The following is a 21,372-nucleotide window of genomic DNA, read 5'->3' as shown; positions in this document are numbered from 1 at the left end:
ATCCTTTTCAGTTCTTAACTGAATTCTTGCAGATATGTGATACTGTTAAGACTAATGGAATAGATCCTGAAGTCTACAGGCTCATGCTTTTCCCTTTTGCTGTAAGAGACAGAGCTAGATTATGGTTGGATTCTCAACCCAAAGACAGCCTGAACTCTTGGGATAAGCTGGTCACGGCTTTCTTAGCCAAGTACTTTCCTCCTCAAAAGCTGAGCAAGCTTAGAGCTGATGTTCAAACCTTCAGACAGAAAGAAGGTGAATCCCTCTATGAAGCTTGGGAAAGATACAAACAGTTGACCAAAAAGTGTCCCTCTGACATGCTTTCAGAATGGACCATCCTGGATATATTCTATGATGGTTTATCTGAGCTATCAAAGATGTCACTGGACACCTCTGTAGGTGGATCCATTCACCTAAAGAAAATGCCTGCAGAAGCTCAAGAACTCATTGACATGGTTGCTAATAACCAGTTCATGTACACTTCTGAAAGGAATCCTGTGAATAATGGGACGCCTATGAAGAAGGGAGTTCTTGAGGTTGATACTCTGAATGCCATATTGGCTCAGAATAAAATATTGACTCAGCAAGTCAATATGATCTCTCAGAGTCTGCATGGAATGCAAGCTGCATCCAACAGTACTCAAGAGGCATCTTCTGAAGAAGAAGCCTATGATCCTGAGAACCCTGCAATAGCAGAGGTAAATTACTTAGGTGAACCTTATGGAAACACCTATAACTCAACATGGAGAAATCATCCAAATTTCTCATGGAAGGATTAAAAGCCCCAACAAGGCTTTAATAATGGTGGAAGAAACAGGTTTAGCAATAGCAAGCCTTTTCCATCATCAACTCAGCAACAGACAGAGAACTCTGAACAGAATGCTTCTAATTTAGCAAATCTAGTCTCTGATCTATCTAAGGCCACTGTCAGTTTCATGAATGAAACAAGATCTTCCATTAGAAATCTGGAAGCACAAGTGGGCCAGCTGAGTAAAAGGATCACTGAAATCCCTCCTAGTACTCTCCCAAGCAATACAGAAGAGAATCCAAAAGGAGAGTGCAAGGCCATTGACATAAGCGCCATGGCCGAACCTGTGAGGAGAGGAGAGGACGTGAATCCCAAGGAGGAAGACCTCCTGGGACGTCCAGTGATCAATAAGGAGCTTCCCTCTGGGGAACCAAAGGAATCTGAGACTCATCTAGAGACCATAGAGATTCCATTGAACCTCCTTATGCCCTTCATGAGCTCTGATGAGTATTCCTCTTCTGAAGAGAATGAGGATGTTACTGAAGAGCAAACTGCCAAGTTTCTTGGTGCAATCATAAAGCTGAATGCCAAATTATTTGGCATTGATGCTTGGGAAGTTGAACTTCCCTTGTTCATCAATGAACTAAGTGATCTGGATCAACTGACATTGCCTCAGAAGAGACAGGATCCTGGAAAGTTCATAATACCCTGTACCATAGGCACCATGATCTTTAAGGCTCTGTGTGACCTTGGTTCAGGGATAAACCTCATGCCCCTCTCTGTAATAGAGAAACTGGGAATCTATGGGGTGCAAGCTGCTAAAATCTCACTGGAGATGGCAGACAGCTCAAGAAAACAGGCTTATGGACAAGTAGAAGATGTATTAGTAAAGGTTGAGGGCCTTTATATACCTACTGATTTCATAGTCCTGGATACTGGAAAGGAAGAGGATGAATCCATCATCCTAGGAAGACCTTTCCTGGCCACAGCAAGAGCTGTGATTGATGTTGACAGAGGTGAAATATTCCTTCAATGGAATGAGAACTCCCTTGTATTCAAAACTCAAGGATCTCCCTCTGCAACCATGGAGAGGCAGCAGGAAAAGCTTCTCTCCAAGCAGAGTCAACCAGAGCCCCCACAGTCAAACTCTAAGTTTGGTGTTGGGAGGCCACAACCAAACTCTAAGTTTGGTGTTGAACTCCCATATTCAAACTCTAAGTTTGGTGTTGGAAAGTCTCAACAAAGCTCTGCACATCTGTGAGGCTCCATGAGACCCCACTGTCAAGCTATTGACATTAAAGAAGCGCTTGTTGGGAGGCAACCCAATGTTTATCTAATTCTTATTTTTATTGTTTTTCATGTTTTCTTAGGGTCATGATCATGTGGAGTCACAAAATAAATAAAAAAATTGAAAACGGAATCAAAAACAGCAGAAGAAAAATCACACCCTGGAGGAGCATCTGTCTGGCGTTCAGCGCCAGAACAGAGCATGGTTCTGGCGTTCAACGCCAGAAATGGCACACAGATGGGCGTTGAACGCCCAAAATGGCCACCAACCTGGCGCTAAACGCCCAGAGTTGGATACAAAGGCATTTTTACATGCCTAAGGGGTGCAGGGATGTAAATCCTTGAACACCTCAGGATCTGTGGACCCCACAGGATCCACTCAGGATCTGTGGACCCCACATGATCTACTCAGGATCTGTGGACCCCACAGGATCCACTCAGGATCTGTGAACCCCACAGGATCCCCAACTACCTCCACTCACTTCTTCTCACCACTCTCTTACACACAACCCCATAAACACTCTTCCCTAAAAACCCCTCACCAATCACCTCAATCTCTCTTCCCCACTAAACCTTCACCACTCACATCCACCCACTCTTCCCAATAAACCTACCTCATAAACTCCACCTACCTTCAAAATTCAAAACCAATTTCCCTCCCAAACCCACCCATATGGCCGAACCAATAAACCCCCTCCATTCCCTATATAAAGCCCTCCATTCTTCATCAAATTCACACAACACACCCCTCTACATCCTCTTGGCCGAAACACCTTCCCCTCTCCCTCTCCATATTTCTTCTTCTTCTTCTTCTATTCTTTTGTTTATTGCTCGAGGGCGAGCAATATTCTAAGTTTGGTGTGGTAAAAGCATAAGCTTTTTGTTTTTCCATTACCATTGATGGCACCTAAGACCGGAGAATCCTCTAGAAGAGGGAAAGGGAAGATAAAAGCTTCCACATCCGAGTCATGGGAGATGGAAAGGTTCATCTCCAAAGCCCATCAAGACCACTTCTATGATGTTGTGGCCAAGAAGAAGGTGATCCCTGAGGTCCCTTTTAAACTCAAAAGAAATGAGTATCTGGAGATCCGACATGAAATTCAAAGAAGAGGTTGGGAAGTTCTAACAAATCCCATCCAACAAGTCGGCATCCTAATGGTTCAAGAGTTCTATGCTAATGCATGGATCACCAAGAACCATGATCAAAGTAAGAACCCGGATCCAAAGAACTATGTTACAATGGTTCGGGGGAAATACTTAGATTTTAGTCCGGAAAATATGAGGTTGGCGTTCAACTTGCCATACATGGAAGAGAACGCACGCCCCTACACAAGGAGATTCAACTTTGATCAAAGGTTGGACCAAGTCCTTATGGACATATGTGTAGAAGGAGCTCAATGGAAGATTGACTCCAAAGGCAAGCCGGTTCAACTAAGAAGATTGGACCTCAAGCCTATAGCTAGAGGATGGTTGGAGTTTATTCAATGCTCAATCATTCCCACTAGCAACCGGTCTGAAGTTACTATAGACCGGGCCATCATGATCCATAGCATCATGATTGGAGAAGAGGTGGAAGTTCATGAGATTATACCTCAAGAACTCTACAAGGTGGCTGACAAGTCCTCCACCATGGCAAGGTTAGCCTTTCCTCACCTCATTTGCCACCTATGCAATTCAGCTGGGATTGACATAGAGGGAGATATCCTTATTAAAGAGGAAAAGCCCATCACTAAGAAGAAGATGGAGCAAGCAAGAGAGCCCAGTCATGGAGCTCAAGAGGCGCAAGAAGCTCATCACCATGAGATTCCGGAAATGCCTCAAATGCACTTTCCTCCACAACACCATTGGGAGCACATCAACACCTCCCTAGAAGAATTGAGTTCCAATATGGGACAACTAAGGGTGGAACATCAAGAGCACTCCATCATGCTTCATGAAATAAGAGAAGATCAAAAAGCAATGAGGGAGGAGCAACAAAGACAAGGAAGAGACATAGAAGAGCTCAAGGACATCATTGGTTCCTCAAGAAGGAAACGCCACCATCACTAAGGTGGATTCATTCCTTGTTCTTGCTTTCTTTGTTTTTCGTTTTCAATGTTATGTGCTTATCTATGTTTGTGCCTTCATTACATGATCATTAGTAGTTAGTAACTTTGTCTTAAAGTTATAAATGTCCTATGAATCCATCACCTCTCTTAAATGAAAAATGTTTTAATTCAAAAGAACAAGAAGTACATGAGTTTCGAATTTATCCTTGAACTTAGTTTAATTATATTGATGTGGTGACAATGCTTCTTGTTTTCTGAATGTATGCTTGAACAGTGCATATGTCTTTTGAAGTTGTTGTTTAAGAATGTTAAATATGTTGGCTCTTGAAAGAATGATGACTAGGAGACATGTTATTTGATAATCTGAAAAATCATAAAAATGATTCTTGAAGCAAGAAAAAGCAGCAAAGAACAAAGCTTGCAGAAAAAAAGAAAAAAAAATATAGGCGAAAAAAAAAATAGAGAAGGAAAAAGCAAGCAGAAAAAGCCAAAGCTCTTAAAACCAAGAGGCAAGAGCAAAAAGCCAATAACCCTTAAAACCAAAAGGCAAGGGCAAATAAAAAGGATCCCAAGGCTTTGAGCATCAGTGTATAGGAGGGCCTAAAGGAATAAAATCCTGGTCTAAGCGGCTAAACCAAGCTGTCCCTAACCATGTGCTTGTGGCGTGTAGGTGTCAAGTGAAAACTTGAGACTGAGCGGTTAAAGTCAAGGTCCAAAGCAAAAAAAGAGTGTGCTTAAGAACCCTGGACACCTCTAATTGGGGACTTTAGCAAAGCTTAGTCACAATCTAAAAAGGTTCACCCAATTATGTGTCTGTGGCACTTATGTATCCGGTGGTAATACTGGAAAACAAAGTGCTTAGGGCCACGGTCAAGACTCATAAAGAAGCTGTGTTCAAAAATCATCATACTGAACTAGGAGAATCAATAACACTATCTGAACTCTGAGTTCCTATAGATGCCAATCATTCTGAACCTCAATGGATAAAGTGAGATGCCAAAACTATTTAAGAGGCAAAAAGCTATAAGTCCCGCTCATATGATTGAAGCTTTGTTTCATTGATAGTTTGGAATTTATAGTATATTCTCTTCTTTTTATCCTATTTGATTTTCAGTTGCTTGGGGACAAGCAACAATTTAAGTTTGGTGTTGTGATGAGCGGATAATTTATACGCTTTTTGACATTGTTTTTAGTATGTTTTTAGTAGGATCTAGTTACTTTTAGGGATGTTTTCATTAGTTTTTATGTTAAATTCACATTTCTGGACTTTACTATGAGTTTGTGTATTTTTCTGTGATTTCAGGTATTTTCTGGCTGAAATTGAGGGACTTGAGCAAAAATCTGATTCAGAGGTTGAAGAAGGACTGCTGATGCTGTTGGATTCTGACCTCCCTGCACTCAAAGTAGATTTTCTAGAGCTACAGAACTCGAAATGGCGCGCTTCCAGTTGCGTTGGAAAGTAGACATCCAGGGCTTTCCAGCAATATATAATAGTCCATACTTTGGCCAAGAATTGACGACGTAAACTGGCGTTCAACGCCAGCCTTCTGCCCAAATCTGGCGTCCAGCGCCAGAAAAGGATCCAAAACCAGAGTTGAACGCCCAAACTGGCATAGAAACTGGCGTTCAACTCCACAAATGGCCTTTGCACGTGCTACACTTATGCTCAGCCCAAACACACACCAAGTGGGCCCCGGAAGTGGATTTATTCATTAATTACTTACTCATGTAAACCCTAGTGACTAGTTTATTATAAATAGGACCTTTTACTATTGTATTAGGAATCTTTTGATCAGCTCTTAATCTTTGGACGCCTGGTTCTTAGATCAGAGGGGCTGGCCCTCTCGGCCATGCCTGGACCTTTCACTTATGTATTTTTAACGGTAGAGTTTCTACACTCCATAGATTAAGGTGTGGAGCTCTGCTGTTCCTCAAAGATTAATGCAAGTACTACTGTTTTCTATTCAATTCTTCTTATTTCTCTTTTAAGATATCCATTCGCACCCAAGAACGTGATGAAGGTGATGATTATGTGTGACGCTCATCACCATCTCCCCTATGAACACGTGCCTGACAAACACTTCCGTTCTACATGAAATAAGCTAGAATGAATATCTCTTAGATCTCCTAACCGGAATCTTCGTGGCGTAAGCTAGAATGATAGCGGTATTCAAGAGAATCCGGAAGGTCTAAACCTTGTATGTGGTATTCTGAGTAGGATTCAATGATTGAATGACTGTGACGAGCTCCTAACTCGCGATTGCAGGGCGTTAGTGACAGACGCAAAAGGATAGTAAATCCTATTCCGGCATGATCGAGAACCGATAGATGAATAGCCGTGCCGTGACAGGGTGCGTGAGCATATTATTCACTGAGAGGATAAGATGAAGCCATTGACAAGGGTGATGCCTCCAGACGATTAGCCGTGCCGTGACAGGGCATTGGATCATTTTCCCGAGAGATGACCGAAAGTAGCCATTGACAGTGGTGATGTATCACATAAAGCCAGCCATGGAAAGGAGTGAGACTGATTGGATGAAGATAGCAGGAAAGCAGAGGTTCAGAGGAACGAAAATCATCTCCATTCCCTTATCTGAAATTCTTACCAATGATTTACATAAGTATCTCTATCCCTTTTTTTGTTTATTTTAATCTAATAAAGTATCATGTTTAAATCCGCCTGACTGAGATTTGCAAGGTGACCATAGCTTGCTTCATACCAACAATCTCCGTGGGATTCGACCCTTACTCACGTAAGGTATTACTTGGACGACCCAGTGCACTTGCTGGTTAGTTGTATCGAAGTTGTGACAATTATGAATTAAGATCAAAGCACCAAGCTTTTGGAGCCATTACCAGGGATTATTCGAGCCTGGACATCACAATTTCGTGCACCAGTTAGGCTGACTTGGTCTTAGCTCAACAGGTTGAGTAAGTCCGAGTGCCGACACGGTAGCGTTGGAGTGTGTCCTAGGCCGTGACAATTTGGCATCAGAGCAAGGTTCTAGAGGGAGCACAAGTGGTTTGTAGGTATGGCTTCTAGTGTAACCATGGATCATGTTGAGTCTCAAAGGGGAAGGGATGCTATTCTTTCTCAATGGGGAGGCAAGAAGGCCCGTTCTTCAAGTGAGCTTAGAGGTAAGGACTCTAACTTCTTAGAAGAGAGAGTTTCTATGTTGAAAAATGTTCTATCCTCTATGGATGAGCGCTTCCAAAGGATAGAACATGACAAGGAGACCCTCGAGGCTCACGTGTTAGGAGAACTAGATGCTTTCAAAGAAAGCATGCTCCAAATCGAAGAGAAGCTCGAGAATTTCTTGAAACTATTTGAAGAAGTTCGAGTTTGGTTCGAGGAGGTAAAATCTCGACCAACCATTATAAGGGAGATGACAAAGATTGATTTTCCAAAGCCAAAGGAGTTCAAGGACGTGAGGGACGCTCGAAAGGTGGAGAACTTCCTTTGGCAAATGGAGAGGTACTTTGAAGGTCAAGGGGTGGTCGAATAAGCAATAAAGGTATGCATTGTAGCTCTCTACCTTTCTGATAATGCTACTTTGTGGTGGAGGAGAAAATGTGTAGATATGGAGAAGGGTACTTGCAACATAGCCACATGGGAAGATTTCAAAAGGGAGTTGAAAAGGCAATTCCCTGAGAATGTCATGTATGAAGCAAGGAAGAAGTTGAGGGAGTTGAAGCACAAGAGTACGATTAGCGACTACGTAAAGAAGTTCACTACTCTTATGCTTCAAATTCCCAATTTAGCATAAGATGATGGATTGTTCTTCTTCATTGATGGACTCCAACCTTGGGCAAAGCAAGAACTACAAAGAAGGAATGTTAAGGATGTTGATGAGGTCATCGTAGTGGCCGAATCACTCACTGAATATCATAGGGGAGACTCTAAACCCAAGTCTTCCTCCAAGCTTAGTTCTACTAAAGGTGGAGGAGACAAGGGAAAGAGTTTCTCAACCAAGAAGGAAGGGAAATGCTCTTCAAAAAAAGAGTACGAGGAAAAGAAGAAGGCTTTCGTGCCCAAAGGAGGATGCTTTGTGTGCAAGGGACCACACCAAATGAAGGACTGTCCCAAGCTAGGGACTTTGGCATCTATCGCTGAGGAACGAAAGAATCAATCGCAAGTAACTGAGTGTGTTGGATCTGTCTAACACATGAATGCTGTGAAGGACAAAGCGGTAAGCACTGCAGAAAAGAAAAGCTTGATGTATGTCAAAGCCTTTATCAATGAAAAACCCGTCATGGCTATGATTGACACTGGTGCTACACACAACTTCATCACGCCTGATGAAGCAAAGAGGCTTGGGTTGAAGATCACTGAAAAGAATGGCTAGTTCAAACCCGTGAATACTAAGGGTGAACCCTTTAAGGGAGTAGCGAAAGAGGTTGAGATGACTCTTGGTTCTTGGAAAGGCCTTGTGGATTTCTTAGTAGCACCCATGGACAATTTCAAAATAGTCATCGGGCTCGATTTGCAAAGGAAGGCAAATATAATACCTTTGGCATACTATGACATAATATGCGTCATGGAGAAAGGGTTTCCATGAATAGTCTCTACAGTCTCTAAAGTTGGAGGACCACCGATGCTCTCTGCTATGCAACTCAAGAAAGGGTTCAAGAAGGGAGAAATTACATATTTGGCTCTATTACAAGAGGAGTCAACACTTGAAAGAGAAGACGTTCCTCCCGAAATCAAGGAAGTCCTTGAAGAAAATAAGAATGTGATGCCTCCCGAGTTTCCAAAACAACTACCACCTAGGAGGAAGGTGGACCACAAGATTGAATTGGAGTAAGGAGCAAAGCCGCCTGTCTCAACACCTTATAGGATGGCACCGCCAGAACTTGAGGAGTTGAAGAAGCAACTGAAGGATTTGCTAGATGCTGGGTTCATCTGTCCATCGAAGGAACCTTATGGCGCACCAATCTTGTTCCAAAAGAAGCATGATGGTTTGTTAAGACTATTCATCGACTATTGAGCACTTAACAAGGTAACTATTAAGAACAAATACCTTATTTCTTTGATAACCGATTTGTTTGATCAACTTGGTAGAGCCAAGTGGTTCTCAAAGTTGGATTGAGGTCAGGATATCACCAAGTGAGGATTACCGATGGTGATGAGCCTAAGACCACGTGTGTCACAAGGTATGGATCATATGAATGGTTGGTGATGCCTTTTGGTTTGACCAATGCTCCTGCGACCTTCTGTACCTTGATGAACGAGATCTTTTGACCTTACCTTGATCAGTTTGTAGTGGTCTACTTGGATGATATTGTTGTCTATAGCAATACTTTGGAGGAACATGTGGAACACTTATGAATCGTGTTTAAGATCTTGCGAGAGAATAACCTATATGTGAAGAAGGAAAAGTGTTCCTTTGCAAGGGACAAAGTCCACTTCTTGGGACATACCATTAAAGATGGAACTCTCTGCATGGATCAAGAAAAGGTGAAGGCTATCAAAGAATGGGAGCCGCCAAAAAAAGTATCTGAATTAAGGTCATTTCTTGGGTTGGCTGATTACTATCGGAGGTTTATCAAGGAATACTCCACCAAGGCTGCACCATTAACTGATCTTCTCAAGAAGAATCACTCTTGGGAATGGTCAAAGGAGTGTCAAAAGACCTTTGATGAGTTGAAGGCTGCTATCACAGAAGGACCAGTACTAGCACTGCCCAACTACTCGAAGGTGTTTGAAGTCCACACTGATGCTTCTGACTATGCTATTGGAGTGGTTCTGATGTAAGAAGGACATCCTATTGCCTTTGAGAGTCGCAAATTGAATGATACAGAGAGGCGATACACCATCCAAGAGAAGGAGATGACTGCAGTGGTGCATTTTCTGAAAACTTAGCGTCACTACTTGCTTGGTTCACACTTCATCGTCAAGATAAACAATGTGGCTACAAGCTACTTCCAAACTCAGAAGAAGTTAAGCCCCCAAACAAGCTAGGTGGCAAGATTTCTTAGCTGAGTTTGATTTCGAATTTGAATACAAGCCTTGTTGAGTTAAAAAATTAACTAAATTAATTAGTGATGACAAACATTATTTTTGGACAAAATAAATAATTAGTATTGATTAATTTAATTGCATATTACTAATTATTTATAAATTATTGCAGGCCAAAATTCAATTAATAGCCCAAATAGAATATAAAGCAAACAGCAAGGATGGTGGGCTGAAAGCAAAAATTAGAAGCCCAAGGAAAAGCAAAGAAAGAAGCCAAAGGAACCAACAGGCCAAGCTAATCAAACCCGATCCAAGCCCGTGTCCATCAATTCAAGTTGATCCCACCAAGCTTCTCATACAAGATTGAAGCCTTCATTCCCTCTCACTTGCTTTTACCAAAGCAACGTTCTTTTCTCTCTGACCATGTCAAATCACAGAAGCAAGAGAAAGTGCTTAGCTCCTAAGCTATTCAAAGAAGAGGAAAGAAAGAGAAGGTTAGGAAAGAAAGGCTGAGGTCAAATCAACAAGATCAAACCAAATCCAGCTTAGGTTAAAGGTAACCCATTTCTTTTTACATGCAACACACTTTCTTCTCTTCATCTTCAACTCTCTGCATCTCCATTTTGAGCTATATAGAAAAGAGGATTTCTGTTCCTCTCAGCTGTAAATCCACGGTCTTAAACATGACTTAGGGACTAAGTTAGTTTTCAAGGGCTCAGATCAAGTTGACCATAGGAAGATTTTTGTGGTTGCTGATTTATGGCTTTCGGTCAAAATGAGGAAGTCAGAAGGAGAGTTTCTACTCTGGAGATTAAGGAGAAAAAGTGACTCTGTGGGTTGGTGAAGCTCAGAGCTCAAGGTGTTGACCTTGGAAGAAGAACCCAGCAACATGCAAGGAGATAAAATAGGTTTGCTATTCATTCAGAAACCAAGGAGAGAAAACCAGAGTGTGAAAAAAGTGTTCTGCAAAGAAGTTCCTCTACTTGGATAATGCTTTCTTTCAAAGAAGCATTCGGCCAATACTGAAGAACTGTATCTGAGGTTTGTGAATCTGGTTTTGCACATAGCAAAGAGGCTGCTGATGAAGTCAATCTCCTTCATGTTTTACAGGTTGTAATGTACTTTTCTATGTTTATCTTTCTATAATTTCTTGTGAGAAAAGGCATTGTGAGAAAGCTCAAGTAAAAGCCATGAGTGGAAAAAGGCTGAGTAAAATACTTGAGAGAAAAGCCTAGAGTAATTTTTAGATTTCTTTAGGTATGTTTATGTCTTGTATCTTGTACCTATGAGGTATCCCTTTCTTAGTTGGGTTAGCACTAAGAGTGAATAGTTAGGTATTAGCATAGCCAATGTCAAGTTAGGTTAGAACTTGAGTGTGAAAGGATTGGGTCAATCCTGTGGAATTGGTATATGTAATACTGTTAACTATAGTGAAAATTCTTCCATAGTTGTGGAGGAGACTGGACGTAGGTTGCATAGCACAAGACAACCGAACCAGGATACATGCTGGTGTTAGCTTTTCTCTTCTTTGCTGTGTTCTGTTTTCTGATATTCATGAGACAAAAATAAATTGTCTCATAAATTTCTGCTGCTGAGTTCAAACAGAATCAAAATTCAAAGTTTGTTTTAAAGGGTCATAACAGCTACTTAAAAGAAAGGCATAGATTCAACCCCCTTCTCTAAGCCTACCACAACTTTCAAGCCTGGCAAGACTAATGTGGTAGCAGATGCGTTGAGCCGCAAGGCTGAATTGGCAGCCATTTCCATGGTCGAAGGAGATATTTTGCATACCATCAAGGAAGGGTTGTATCATGAAGACCAAGATGAACCGAGTAGAGGTGACTCGAGTCGTACTCTGCCTGTGGTGATTAGATCATTTGAGAAGGAAATCGAAGAGATCTTAGCTAATCGCGTCGTGTGACAAAGATGAGTAACACTAAGTATCCAATACTTGATCAAGTGGAAAGGGCTCCCGATAACTGAAGCTAGTTGGGAAGCTCGTGAAGATCTGTGGCAATTCCAAGAACACCTAGAGCGTTATCATGAACAGAATGCGATGAGGACGTCTACACATTAGGTGGAGGAGAATGTCATGGTAAATTTTAGAAGATTAGATTTAACGGTATTTGTATAGTTTTCTAGAGTATTTGAGAATGCTCTAGATGGTTCTGGAACGTTATAGAATATCCTAGAAGGATTTTGCGATGGATTACCATCTCAGGAACCCAATTGGTTATCGTCGAATTTTTCCGACGATAATGTTGGCGCCAAAGTATGTTTTTACGTGCCATGTTGCCGTAAGATTATTCCTACGATAATGCCATTTTTTTTGAATTTGAAATAAATGGTCAATTTTAATTTTAAATTTAATTTTTTTCACACAATTAGTGGTCAATTCATAAATAATATAATGTGCAAATTAAATAAAAGTCAAGTACACCAAATAAATATATGAAACAATAAAAAAAACTTAATATTTACAAATCCAGGTAGTCGTTGTCGTTGTCAGTCCTGTGGCCCTGAGTCGGCGGTGTAGGAGGCGGTGACGATGCCCATGTGCCACCAGCGCTACCGCTGCCACCTGATGGCAACGGTGCTGCCACCAACAGGGTCGATGCCAGCGGCACACATATGGGCCTGGTACACCTCCATCTGAGCCTCTATATGCTACATCCGCTTCAGCAACTCCCTAAACTCCAGCCTGATGTCACGGTAAATTTTAGAAGGTTAGATTTAACGGTATTTGTATAGTTTTCTAGAGTATTTGAGAATGATCTAGATGGTTCCGGAACGTTATAGAATATCCTAGAAGGTCCCAGAATACCCTAGAGAGTTCTAGAAGACTCTAGAAGGTCATAGAGTATTCTAGAAGAGTGTGGATGTTGATGAGCGGATAATTTATACGCTTTTTGGCATTGTTTTTAGTTTGTTTTTAGTAGAATCTAGTTACTTTTAGGGATGTTTTCATTAGTTTTTATGTTAAATTCACATTTCTGGACTTTACTATGAGTTTGTGTGTTTTTCTGTGATTTCAGGTATTTTCTGGCTGAAATTGAGGGACTTGAGCAAAAATCAGATTCAGAGGTTAAAGAAGGACTGCTGATGCTGTTGGATTCTGACCTCCCTTCACGCAAAGTGGATTTTCTGGAGCTACAGAACTCGAAATGGCGCGCTTTCAATTGCGTTGGAAAGGAGACATCCAGGGCTTTCCAGCAATGTATAATAGTTCATACTTTGCCCAAGTTTAGACGATGCAAACTGGCATTTAACGCCAGCTCTCTGCCCAATTCTGGCGTCCAGCGCCAGAAACAAGCTGCAAAGTGGAGTTCAACGCCCAAACTGGCACAAAAACTAGCGTTCAACTCCAAGAATGATCTCTACACGTGCAACACTCAAACTCAGCCCAAGCACACACCAAGTGGGCCCCGAAAGTGGATTTATGCATCAATTACTTACTTCTGTAAACCCTAGTGACTAGTTTATTATAAATAGAACTTTTTATCATTGTATTCGTAGTCTTGGTTACTCCGGTTCCCCTCTGGGGCCGAGACCAATGAACTCTATTCACTTATGTATTTTCAACGGTAGAGTTTCTACACTCCATAGATTAAGGTGTGAAGATCTGCTATTCCTCAAAGATTAATGCAAAGTACTACTGTTTTCTATTCAATTCATCTTATTTCGCTTCCAAGATATTCATTCGCACTTCAATCTGAATGTGATGAACGTGGCAATCATCATCATTCCCTATGAACGCGTGCCTGACAACCACTTCCGTTCTACATTAGATTGAATGAGTATCTCTTAGATCTCTTAATCGGAATCTTCGTGGTGTAAGCTAGAATGATGGCGGCATTCAAGAGAATCCGGAAAGTCTAAACCTTGTCTATGGTATTCCGAGTAGGATTCAATGACTGAATGACTGTGACGAGCTTCAAACTCGCGATTGCTGGGCGTAGTGACAGACGCAAAAGGATAGTAAATCCTATTCCAGCATGATCGAGAACTGACAGATGAATAGCCGTGCCGTGACAGGGTGCGTTGACCATTTTCACTGAGAGGATAGGATGTAACCATTACCAAGGGTGATGCCTCCAGACGATTAGCCGTGCTGTGACAGGGCATTTGGATCATTTTCCCGAGAGAAGACCGAAAGTAGCCATTGACAATGGTGATGCATCACATAAAGCCAGCCATGGAAAGGAGTAAGACTGATTGGATGAAGATAGCAGGAAAGGAGAGGTTCAGAGGAACGAAAGCATCTCTATTCGCTTATCTGAAATTCTCACCAATGATTTACATAAGTATTTCTATCCCTATTTTATTAATTATTTTCGAAAACCCCATTACTATTTTATATCCGCCTGACTGAGATTTACAAGGTGACCATAGCTTGCTTCATACCAACAATCTCCGTGGGATTCGACCCTTACTCACGTAAGGTATTACTTGGACGACCCAGTGCACTTGCTGGTTAGTTGTGCGAAGTTGTGAACCATGGTATTGGCATCATGTTTTTGGCGCCATCACCAGGGAAAGAAAGAGCAATGAATTTTACATAATCAAAGTGTAATCACAATTTCTGCGCACCAAGTTATTGGCGCCGTTGCCGGGGATTGTTCGAGTTTGGACAACTGACGGTTCATCTTGTTGCTCAGATTAGGTAATTTTCTTTTTGTTTTCTTTTCAAAAATTTTTCAAAAATCTTTCAAAAAAATTCTCATCTGTTTTCGAAAAAAAAATACAAAAAAATTTATAAAATCATAAAAATCAAAAATATTTTTGTGTTCTTGTTTGAGTCTTGAGTCATGTTATAAGTTTGGTGTCAATTGCATATTCATCTTGCATTTTTCGAAAATTCATGCATTCATAGTGTTCTTTATGATCTTCAAGTTGTTCTTGGTAAGTCTTCTTGTTTGATCTTTGCATTTGCATGTTTTGTGTCTTTTCTTGTTTTTCATATGCATTCTTGAATTCTTAGTGTCTAAGCATTAAAGAATTCTAAGTTTGGTGTCTTGCATGTTTTCTTTGAATTAAAAATTTTTTCAAAAATATGTTCTTGATGTTCATCATGATCTTCATAGTGTTCTTGGTGTTCATCTTGACATTCATAGCATTCTTGCATGCATTCATTATTTTGATCCATAACTTTCATGCATTGCATCATTTTTCTTGTTTTTCTCTCTCATCATTAAAAATTCAAAAATAAAAAAATATCTTTCCCTTTTTCTCTCTTAAAATTTCGAAAATTAGATTTGACTTTTTCAAAAATTTTTAAAATCTAGTTGTTTTCATGAGTCAAGTCAAATTTTCAATTTAAAAATCTTATCTTTTTCAAAATCTTTTTCAAAAATCAAATCTTTTTCAATTTTCTTAGTTATTTTCGAAAATTCTAAAAACATTTTTCAAAAATCTTTTTCTTATTTTTTATATCAAATTTTCGAAAATAACAATAACAATTAATGTTTTGATTCAAAAATTTCAAGTTTGTTACTTACTTGTTAAGAAAGATTCAAACTTTGAGTTCTAAAATCATATCTTGTGATTTCTTGTGAATCAAGTCATTAATTGTGATTTTAAAAATCAAATCTTTTTCAGAAACTAATTTCAAACATATCTTTTCAAAATATCTTCTTATCATATCTTTTTCAAAAACTTGATTTCAAAATATCTTCTCTAACTTCCTAACTCCTTATCTTTTCAAAATTTGTTTCAACTAACTAACCAACTTTTTGTTTGTTTCTTATCTTTTTCAAAACTACCTAACTAACTCTCTCTCTCTAATTTTCAAAAATATCTCCCCCTTTTCAAAAAAAAAAATTTTCTTTTTAATTAACTAATTATTTTATTTTTTATTTGAATTTTCAAAAATTACTAACCTTTTTCAAAAAACTATTTTCGAAAATCACTAACTCTTTTTCAAAAATTATTTTCGAAATTTCTCCCTCTCCCATCTTATTCTATTTATTTATTTATCTACTAACATATCCCATCTCAATTCACTGCTCCTATCCTTACCCTTGTGTTTGGATTCTTCATTCTTCTTCACCCCTATTCCTTTTCTTTTTCTACTAACAATAAGGAACCTCTTTACTGTGACATAGAGGATTCCTCTTCTTTTCTTTTTCTCTTCTCTTTCTTATGAGCAGGGACAAAGAAAAAGGCATTCTTGTTGAAGCTGATCCAGAACCTGAAAGGACTCTGAAGAGGAAACTAAGAGAAGCTAAATTACAACAATCCAGAGACAACCTTATTGAAAATTTTGAACAAGTAAAGGAGATGGCAGCCGAACCCAACAACAATAATGCAAGGAGAATGCTTGGTGACTTTACTGCACCTAATTCCAATTTACATGGAAGAAGCATCTCCATTCCTGCCATTGGAGCAAACAACTTTGAGCTGAAACCTCAACTAGTTTCTCTGATGCAGCAGAACTGCAAGTTTCATGGACTTCCATCTGAAGATCCTTTTCAGTTCTTAACTGAATTCTTGCAGATCTGTGATACTGTTAAGACTAATGGAGTAGATCCTGAAGTCTACAGGCTCATGCTTTTCCCTTTTGCTGTAAGAGACAGAGCTAGAGTGTGGTTGGACTCTCAACCCAAAGACAGCCTGAACTCTTGGGATAAGCTGGTCACGACTTTCTTAGCCAAGTTCTTTCCTCCTCAAAAGCTGAGCAAGCTTAGAGTGGATGTTCAAACCTTCAAACAAAAAGATGGTGAATCCCTCTATGAAGCTTGGGAAAGATACAAACAGTTGACCAAAAAGTGTCCTTCTGACATGCTTTCAGAATGGACCATCCTGGATATATTCTATGATGGTTTATCTGAGTTATCAAAGATGTCATTGGATACTTCTGCAGGTGGATCCATTCACCTAAAGAAAACGCCTGCAGAAGCTCAAGAACTCATTGACATGGTTGCTAATAACCAGTTCATGTACACTTCTGAAAGGAATCCTGTGAATAATGGGACGCCTATGAAGAAGGGAGTTCTTGAAGTTGATACTCTGAATGCCATATTGGCTCAGAACAAAATATTGACTCAGCAAGTCAATATGATTTCTCAGAGTCTGAATAGAATGCAAGCTGCATCCAACAGTACTCAAGAGGCTTCTTATGCAGAAGAAGCTTATGATCCTGAAAATCCTACAATAGCAGAGGTGAATTACTTAGGTGAACCTTATGGAAACACCTATAACCCATCATGGAGAAATCATCCAAATCTCTCATGGAAGGATCAAAGGCCTCAACAAGGCTTTAATAATGGTGGAAGAAACAAGTTTAACAATAATAAACCTTTTCCATCATCGACTCAGCAACAGACAGAGAACTCTGAACAAAATACCTCTAATTTAGCAAACTTAGTCTCTGATCTATCCAAGGCAACTGTAAGTTTCATGAATGAAACAAGGTCTTCCATTAGAAATTTGGAAGCACAAGTGGGCCAGCTGAGTAAAAGGATCACTGAAATCCCTCCTAGTACTCTCCCAAGCAATACAGAAGAGAATCCAAAAGGAGAGTGCAAGGCCATTGACATAAGCACCATGGCCGAACCTGTAAGGGAAGGAGAGGACGTGAATCCCAAGGGGGAAGACCTCCTGGGACGTCCAGTGATCAATAAGGAGTTTCTCTCTGAGGAACCAAAGGAATCTGAGACTCATCTAGAGACCATACAGATTCCATTGAACCTCCTTATGCCATTCATGAGCTCTGATGAGTATTCCTCTTCTGAAGAGAATGGGGATGTCACTGAAGAGCAAACTGCCAAGTTTCTTGGTGCAATCATGAAGTTGAATGCCAAATTATTTGGCATTGAGACTTGGGAAGATGAACCTCCCTTGTTCACCAATGAACTAAGTGATCTGGATCAACTGACATTGCCTCAGAAGAGACAGGATCCTGGAAAGTTCATAATACTTTGTACCATAGGCACCATGATCTTTAAGGCTCTGTGTGACCTTGGTTCAGGGATAAACCTCATGCCCCTCTCTGTAATAGAGAAACTGGGAATCTATGGGGTACAAGCTGCTAAAATCTCATTAGAGATGGCAGACAATTCAAGAAAACAGGCTTATGGACAAGTAGAGGACGTGTTAGTAAAGGTTGAAGGCCTTTACATCCCTGCTGATTTCATAGTCCTGGATACTGGAAAGGAAGAGGATGAATCCATCATCCTAGGAAGACCTTTCCTAGCCACAGCAAGAGCTGTGATTGATGTGGACAGAGGAGAATTGATCCTTCAATTAAATGAGGACAACCTTGTGTTTACAACTCAAGGATCTCTCTCTGCATCCATGGAGAGGAAGCATAAAAAGCTTCTCTCAAAGCAGAGTCAAACAAAGCCCCCACAGTCAAACTCTAAGTTTGGTGTTGGGAGGCCACAACCAAACTCTAAGTTTGGTGTCAAACCCCCATATCCAAACTCTGAGTTTGGTGTTGGGAGGTCTCAACAAAGCTCTGCACATCTGTGAGGCTCAATGAGAGCCCACTGTCAAGCTATTGACATTAAAGAAGCGCTTGTTGGGAGGCAACCCAATGTTTATTTATCTAATTTTCATTGTTTTTCATGTTTTATTAGGTTCATGATCATGTGGAGTCACAAAATAAATATAAAAATTGAAAACGGAATCAAAAACAGCAGAAGAAAAATCACACCCTGGAGGAAGGCCTTACTGGCGTTTAAACGCCAGTAAGAAGCATGTTTTGGGCGTTCAACGCCAGAACAGAGCATGGTTCTGGCGCTGAACGCCAGAAATGGGCAGCATCTGGGCGTTTGAACGCCAGAAGTGCACCCTGGAGAAGAGCTGGCGCTGAACGCCCAGAACAAGCATGGTTCTGGCGTTCAACGCCAGAAATGGGCAACAAATGGGCGTTCAACACCCAGAACAAGCACCAATCTGGCGCTGAACGCCCAGAGTTGTGTGCAAGGGCATTTTGCATGCCCAATTTGGTGCAAGGTTGTAAATCCTTGAACACCTTAGGATCTGTGGACCCCACAGGATTCCCACATACCTCCACTCACCTTACCTCCTCATAATCCTATATCACCCTCTCTCTCCATTCATAATCATCCCTTCTGTTTTCCATTTACCACTCACATCCATACACCCCACCTACCTCCAAAATTCAAAATCTCTTTTCCCACCCAATCCCACCCATATGGCCGAATACACACATCCCTCCATCTCCTCCATATCTTCTTCTTCTTCTTCTATTCTTTCTTCTTTTGCTCGAGGGCGAGCAACATGCTAAGTTTGGTATGGTAAAAGTATAAGCTTTTTGTTTTTCCATTACCATTAATGGCACCTAAGGCCAGAGAAACCTCAAGAAAGAGAAAAGGGAAGGCAATTGCTTCCACCTCTGAGCCATGGGAGATGGAAATATTCATCTCACAAGCCCATCACTAAGAAAAGGATGGAGCAAGCAAGAGAGCCCATTCATGGAGCTCAAGAGGCGTATAAAGCTCATCACCATGAGATCCCGGAGATGCCTCAAATGCATTTTCCTCCACAAAACTATTGGGAGCAAATCAACACCTCCCTAGGAGAATTGAGTTCCAATATGGGACAACTAAGGGTGGAACATCAAGAGCACTCCATCATCCTTCATGAAATAAGAGAAGATCAAAAAGCAATGAGGGAGGAGCAACAAAGACAAGGAAGAGACATAGAAGAGCTCAAGGACATCATTGGTTCCTCAAGAAGGAAACGCCACCATCACTAAGGTGGATTCATTCCTTGTCCTTATTTCTTCTGTTTTTCGTTTTCTATGCTATGTGCTTAATCTATGTTTGTGTCTTCATTACATGATCATTAGTAGTTAGTAACTATGTCTTAAAGTTATGAATGTCCTATGAATCCATCACCTCTCTTAAATGAAAAATGTTTTAATTCAAAAGAACAAGAAGTACATGAGTTTTGAATTTATCCTTGAACTTAGCTTAATTATATTGATGTGGTGACAATGCTTCTTGTTTTTTGAATGTATGCTTGAACAGTGCATATGTCTTTTGAAGTTGTTGTTTAAGAATGTTAAATATGTTGGCTCTTGAAAGAATGATGACTAGGAGACATGTTATTTGATAATCTGAAAAATCATAAAAATAATTCTTGAAGCAAGAAAAAGCAGCAAAGAACAAAGCTTGCAGAAAAAAAATAGCAAAAAAAAAAAAATAGCAAAAAAAAAAAATAGAAAGAAAAAGAAAAAGCAAGCAGAAAAAGCCAAAAGCTCTTAAAACCAAGAGGCAAGAGCAAAAAGCCAATAACCTTTAAAACCAAAAGGCAAGGGCAAATAAAAAGGATCCCAAGGCTTTGAGCATCAGTGGATAGGAGGGCCTAAAGGAATAAAATCCTGGCCTAAGCGGCTAAACCAAGCTGTCCCTAACCATGTGCTTGTGGCGTGTAGGTGTCAAGTGAAAACTTGAGACTGAGCGGTTAAAGTCAAGGTCCAAAGCAAAAGAAGAGTGTGCTTAAGAACCCTGGACACCTCTAATTGGGGACTTTAGCAAAGCTGAGTCACAATCTGAAAAGGTTCACCCAATTATGTGTCTGTGGCATTTATGTATCCGGTGGTAATACTGGAAAACAAAGTGCTTAGGGCCACGGCCAAGACTCATAAAGAAGCTGTGTTCAAGAATCATCATACTGAACTAGGAGAATCAATAACACTATTTGAACTCTGAGTTCCTATAGATGCCAATCATTCTGAACCTCAATGGATAAAGTGAGATGCCAAAACTATTCAAGAGGCAAAAAGCTACAAGTCTCGCTCATCTGATTGGAGCTATGTTTCATCGATAGTTTGGAATTTATAGTATATTCTCTTCTTTTTATCCTATTTGATTTTCAGTTGCTTGGGGACAAGCAACAATTTAAGTTTGGTGTTGTGATGAGCGGATAATTTATACGCTTTTTGGCATTGTTTTTAGTAGAATCTAGTTACTTTTAGGGATGTTTTCATTAGTTTTTATGTTAAATTCACATTTCTGGACTTTACTATGAGTTTTTGTGTTTTTGTGTGATTTCGGGTATTTTCTGGCTGAAATTGAGGGACTTGAGCAAAAATCAGATTCAGAGGTTAAAGAAGGACTGCTGATGCTGTTGGATTCTGACCTCCCTACACTCAAAGTGGATTTTCTGGAGCTACAGAACTCGAAATGGTGCGCTTCCAATTGCGTTAGAAAGTAGACATCCAGGGCTTTCCAGAAATGTATAATATTCCATACTTTGCCCAAGTTTAGACGACGAAAACTGGCATTTAACGCTAGCTCTCTGCCCAATTCTGGCGTCCAGCACCAGAAACAAGCTGCAAAGTGGAGTTCAACGCCCAA

The 21,372-nt window shown here is 40.3% G+C and overlaps 1 protein-coding gene and 2 non-coding genes across 3 annotated transcripts; 1 reads left to right on the top strand and 2 right to left on the bottom strand.

Moving 5' to 3' along the window:
- Window positions 1-215: 215 nt before the first annotated feature.
- On the bottom strand, window positions 216-323 carry LOC112761501 (small nucleolar RNA R71). The gene has a single exon (XR_003181894.1). It is a non-coding gene; the product is annotated as a small nucleolar RNA R71 (small nucleolar RNA).
- Window positions 324-8,921: 8,598 nt separating this feature from the next.
- Window positions 8,922-9,838, top strand: LOC112756976 (uncharacterized mitochondrial protein AtMg00860-like). The gene is made up of 2 exons (XM_025805576.1): window positions 8,922-9,042; window positions 9,435-9,838. Exons 1-2 carry the CDS (start codon window positions 8,922-8,924, stop codon window positions 9,836-9,838), a joined length of 525 nt encoding a protein of 174 aa, XP_025661361.1.
- A 6,882-nt stretch (window positions 9,839-16,720) lies between these two features.
- Window positions 16,721-16,828, bottom strand: LOC112760693 (small nucleolar RNA R71). Its single transcript, XR_003181122.1, has one exon. It is a non-coding gene; the product is annotated as a small nucleolar RNA R71 (small nucleolar RNA).
- Window positions 16,829-21,372: the final 4,544 nt, after the last annotated feature.

Source organism: Arachis hypogaea, chromosome 16, assembly GCF_003086295.3.
Source record: "Arachis hypogaea cultivar Tifrunner chromosome 16, arahy.Tifrunner.gnm2.J5K5, whole genome shotgun sequence".
Classification (NCBI taxonomy): Eukaryota; Viridiplantae; Streptophyta; class Magnoliopsida; order Fabales; family Fabaceae; genus Arachis; species Arachis hypogaea.
The sequence above is the reverse complement of the archived record's forward strand: the minus strand, read 5'-3'. Positions and strand labels throughout refer to the sequence as shown.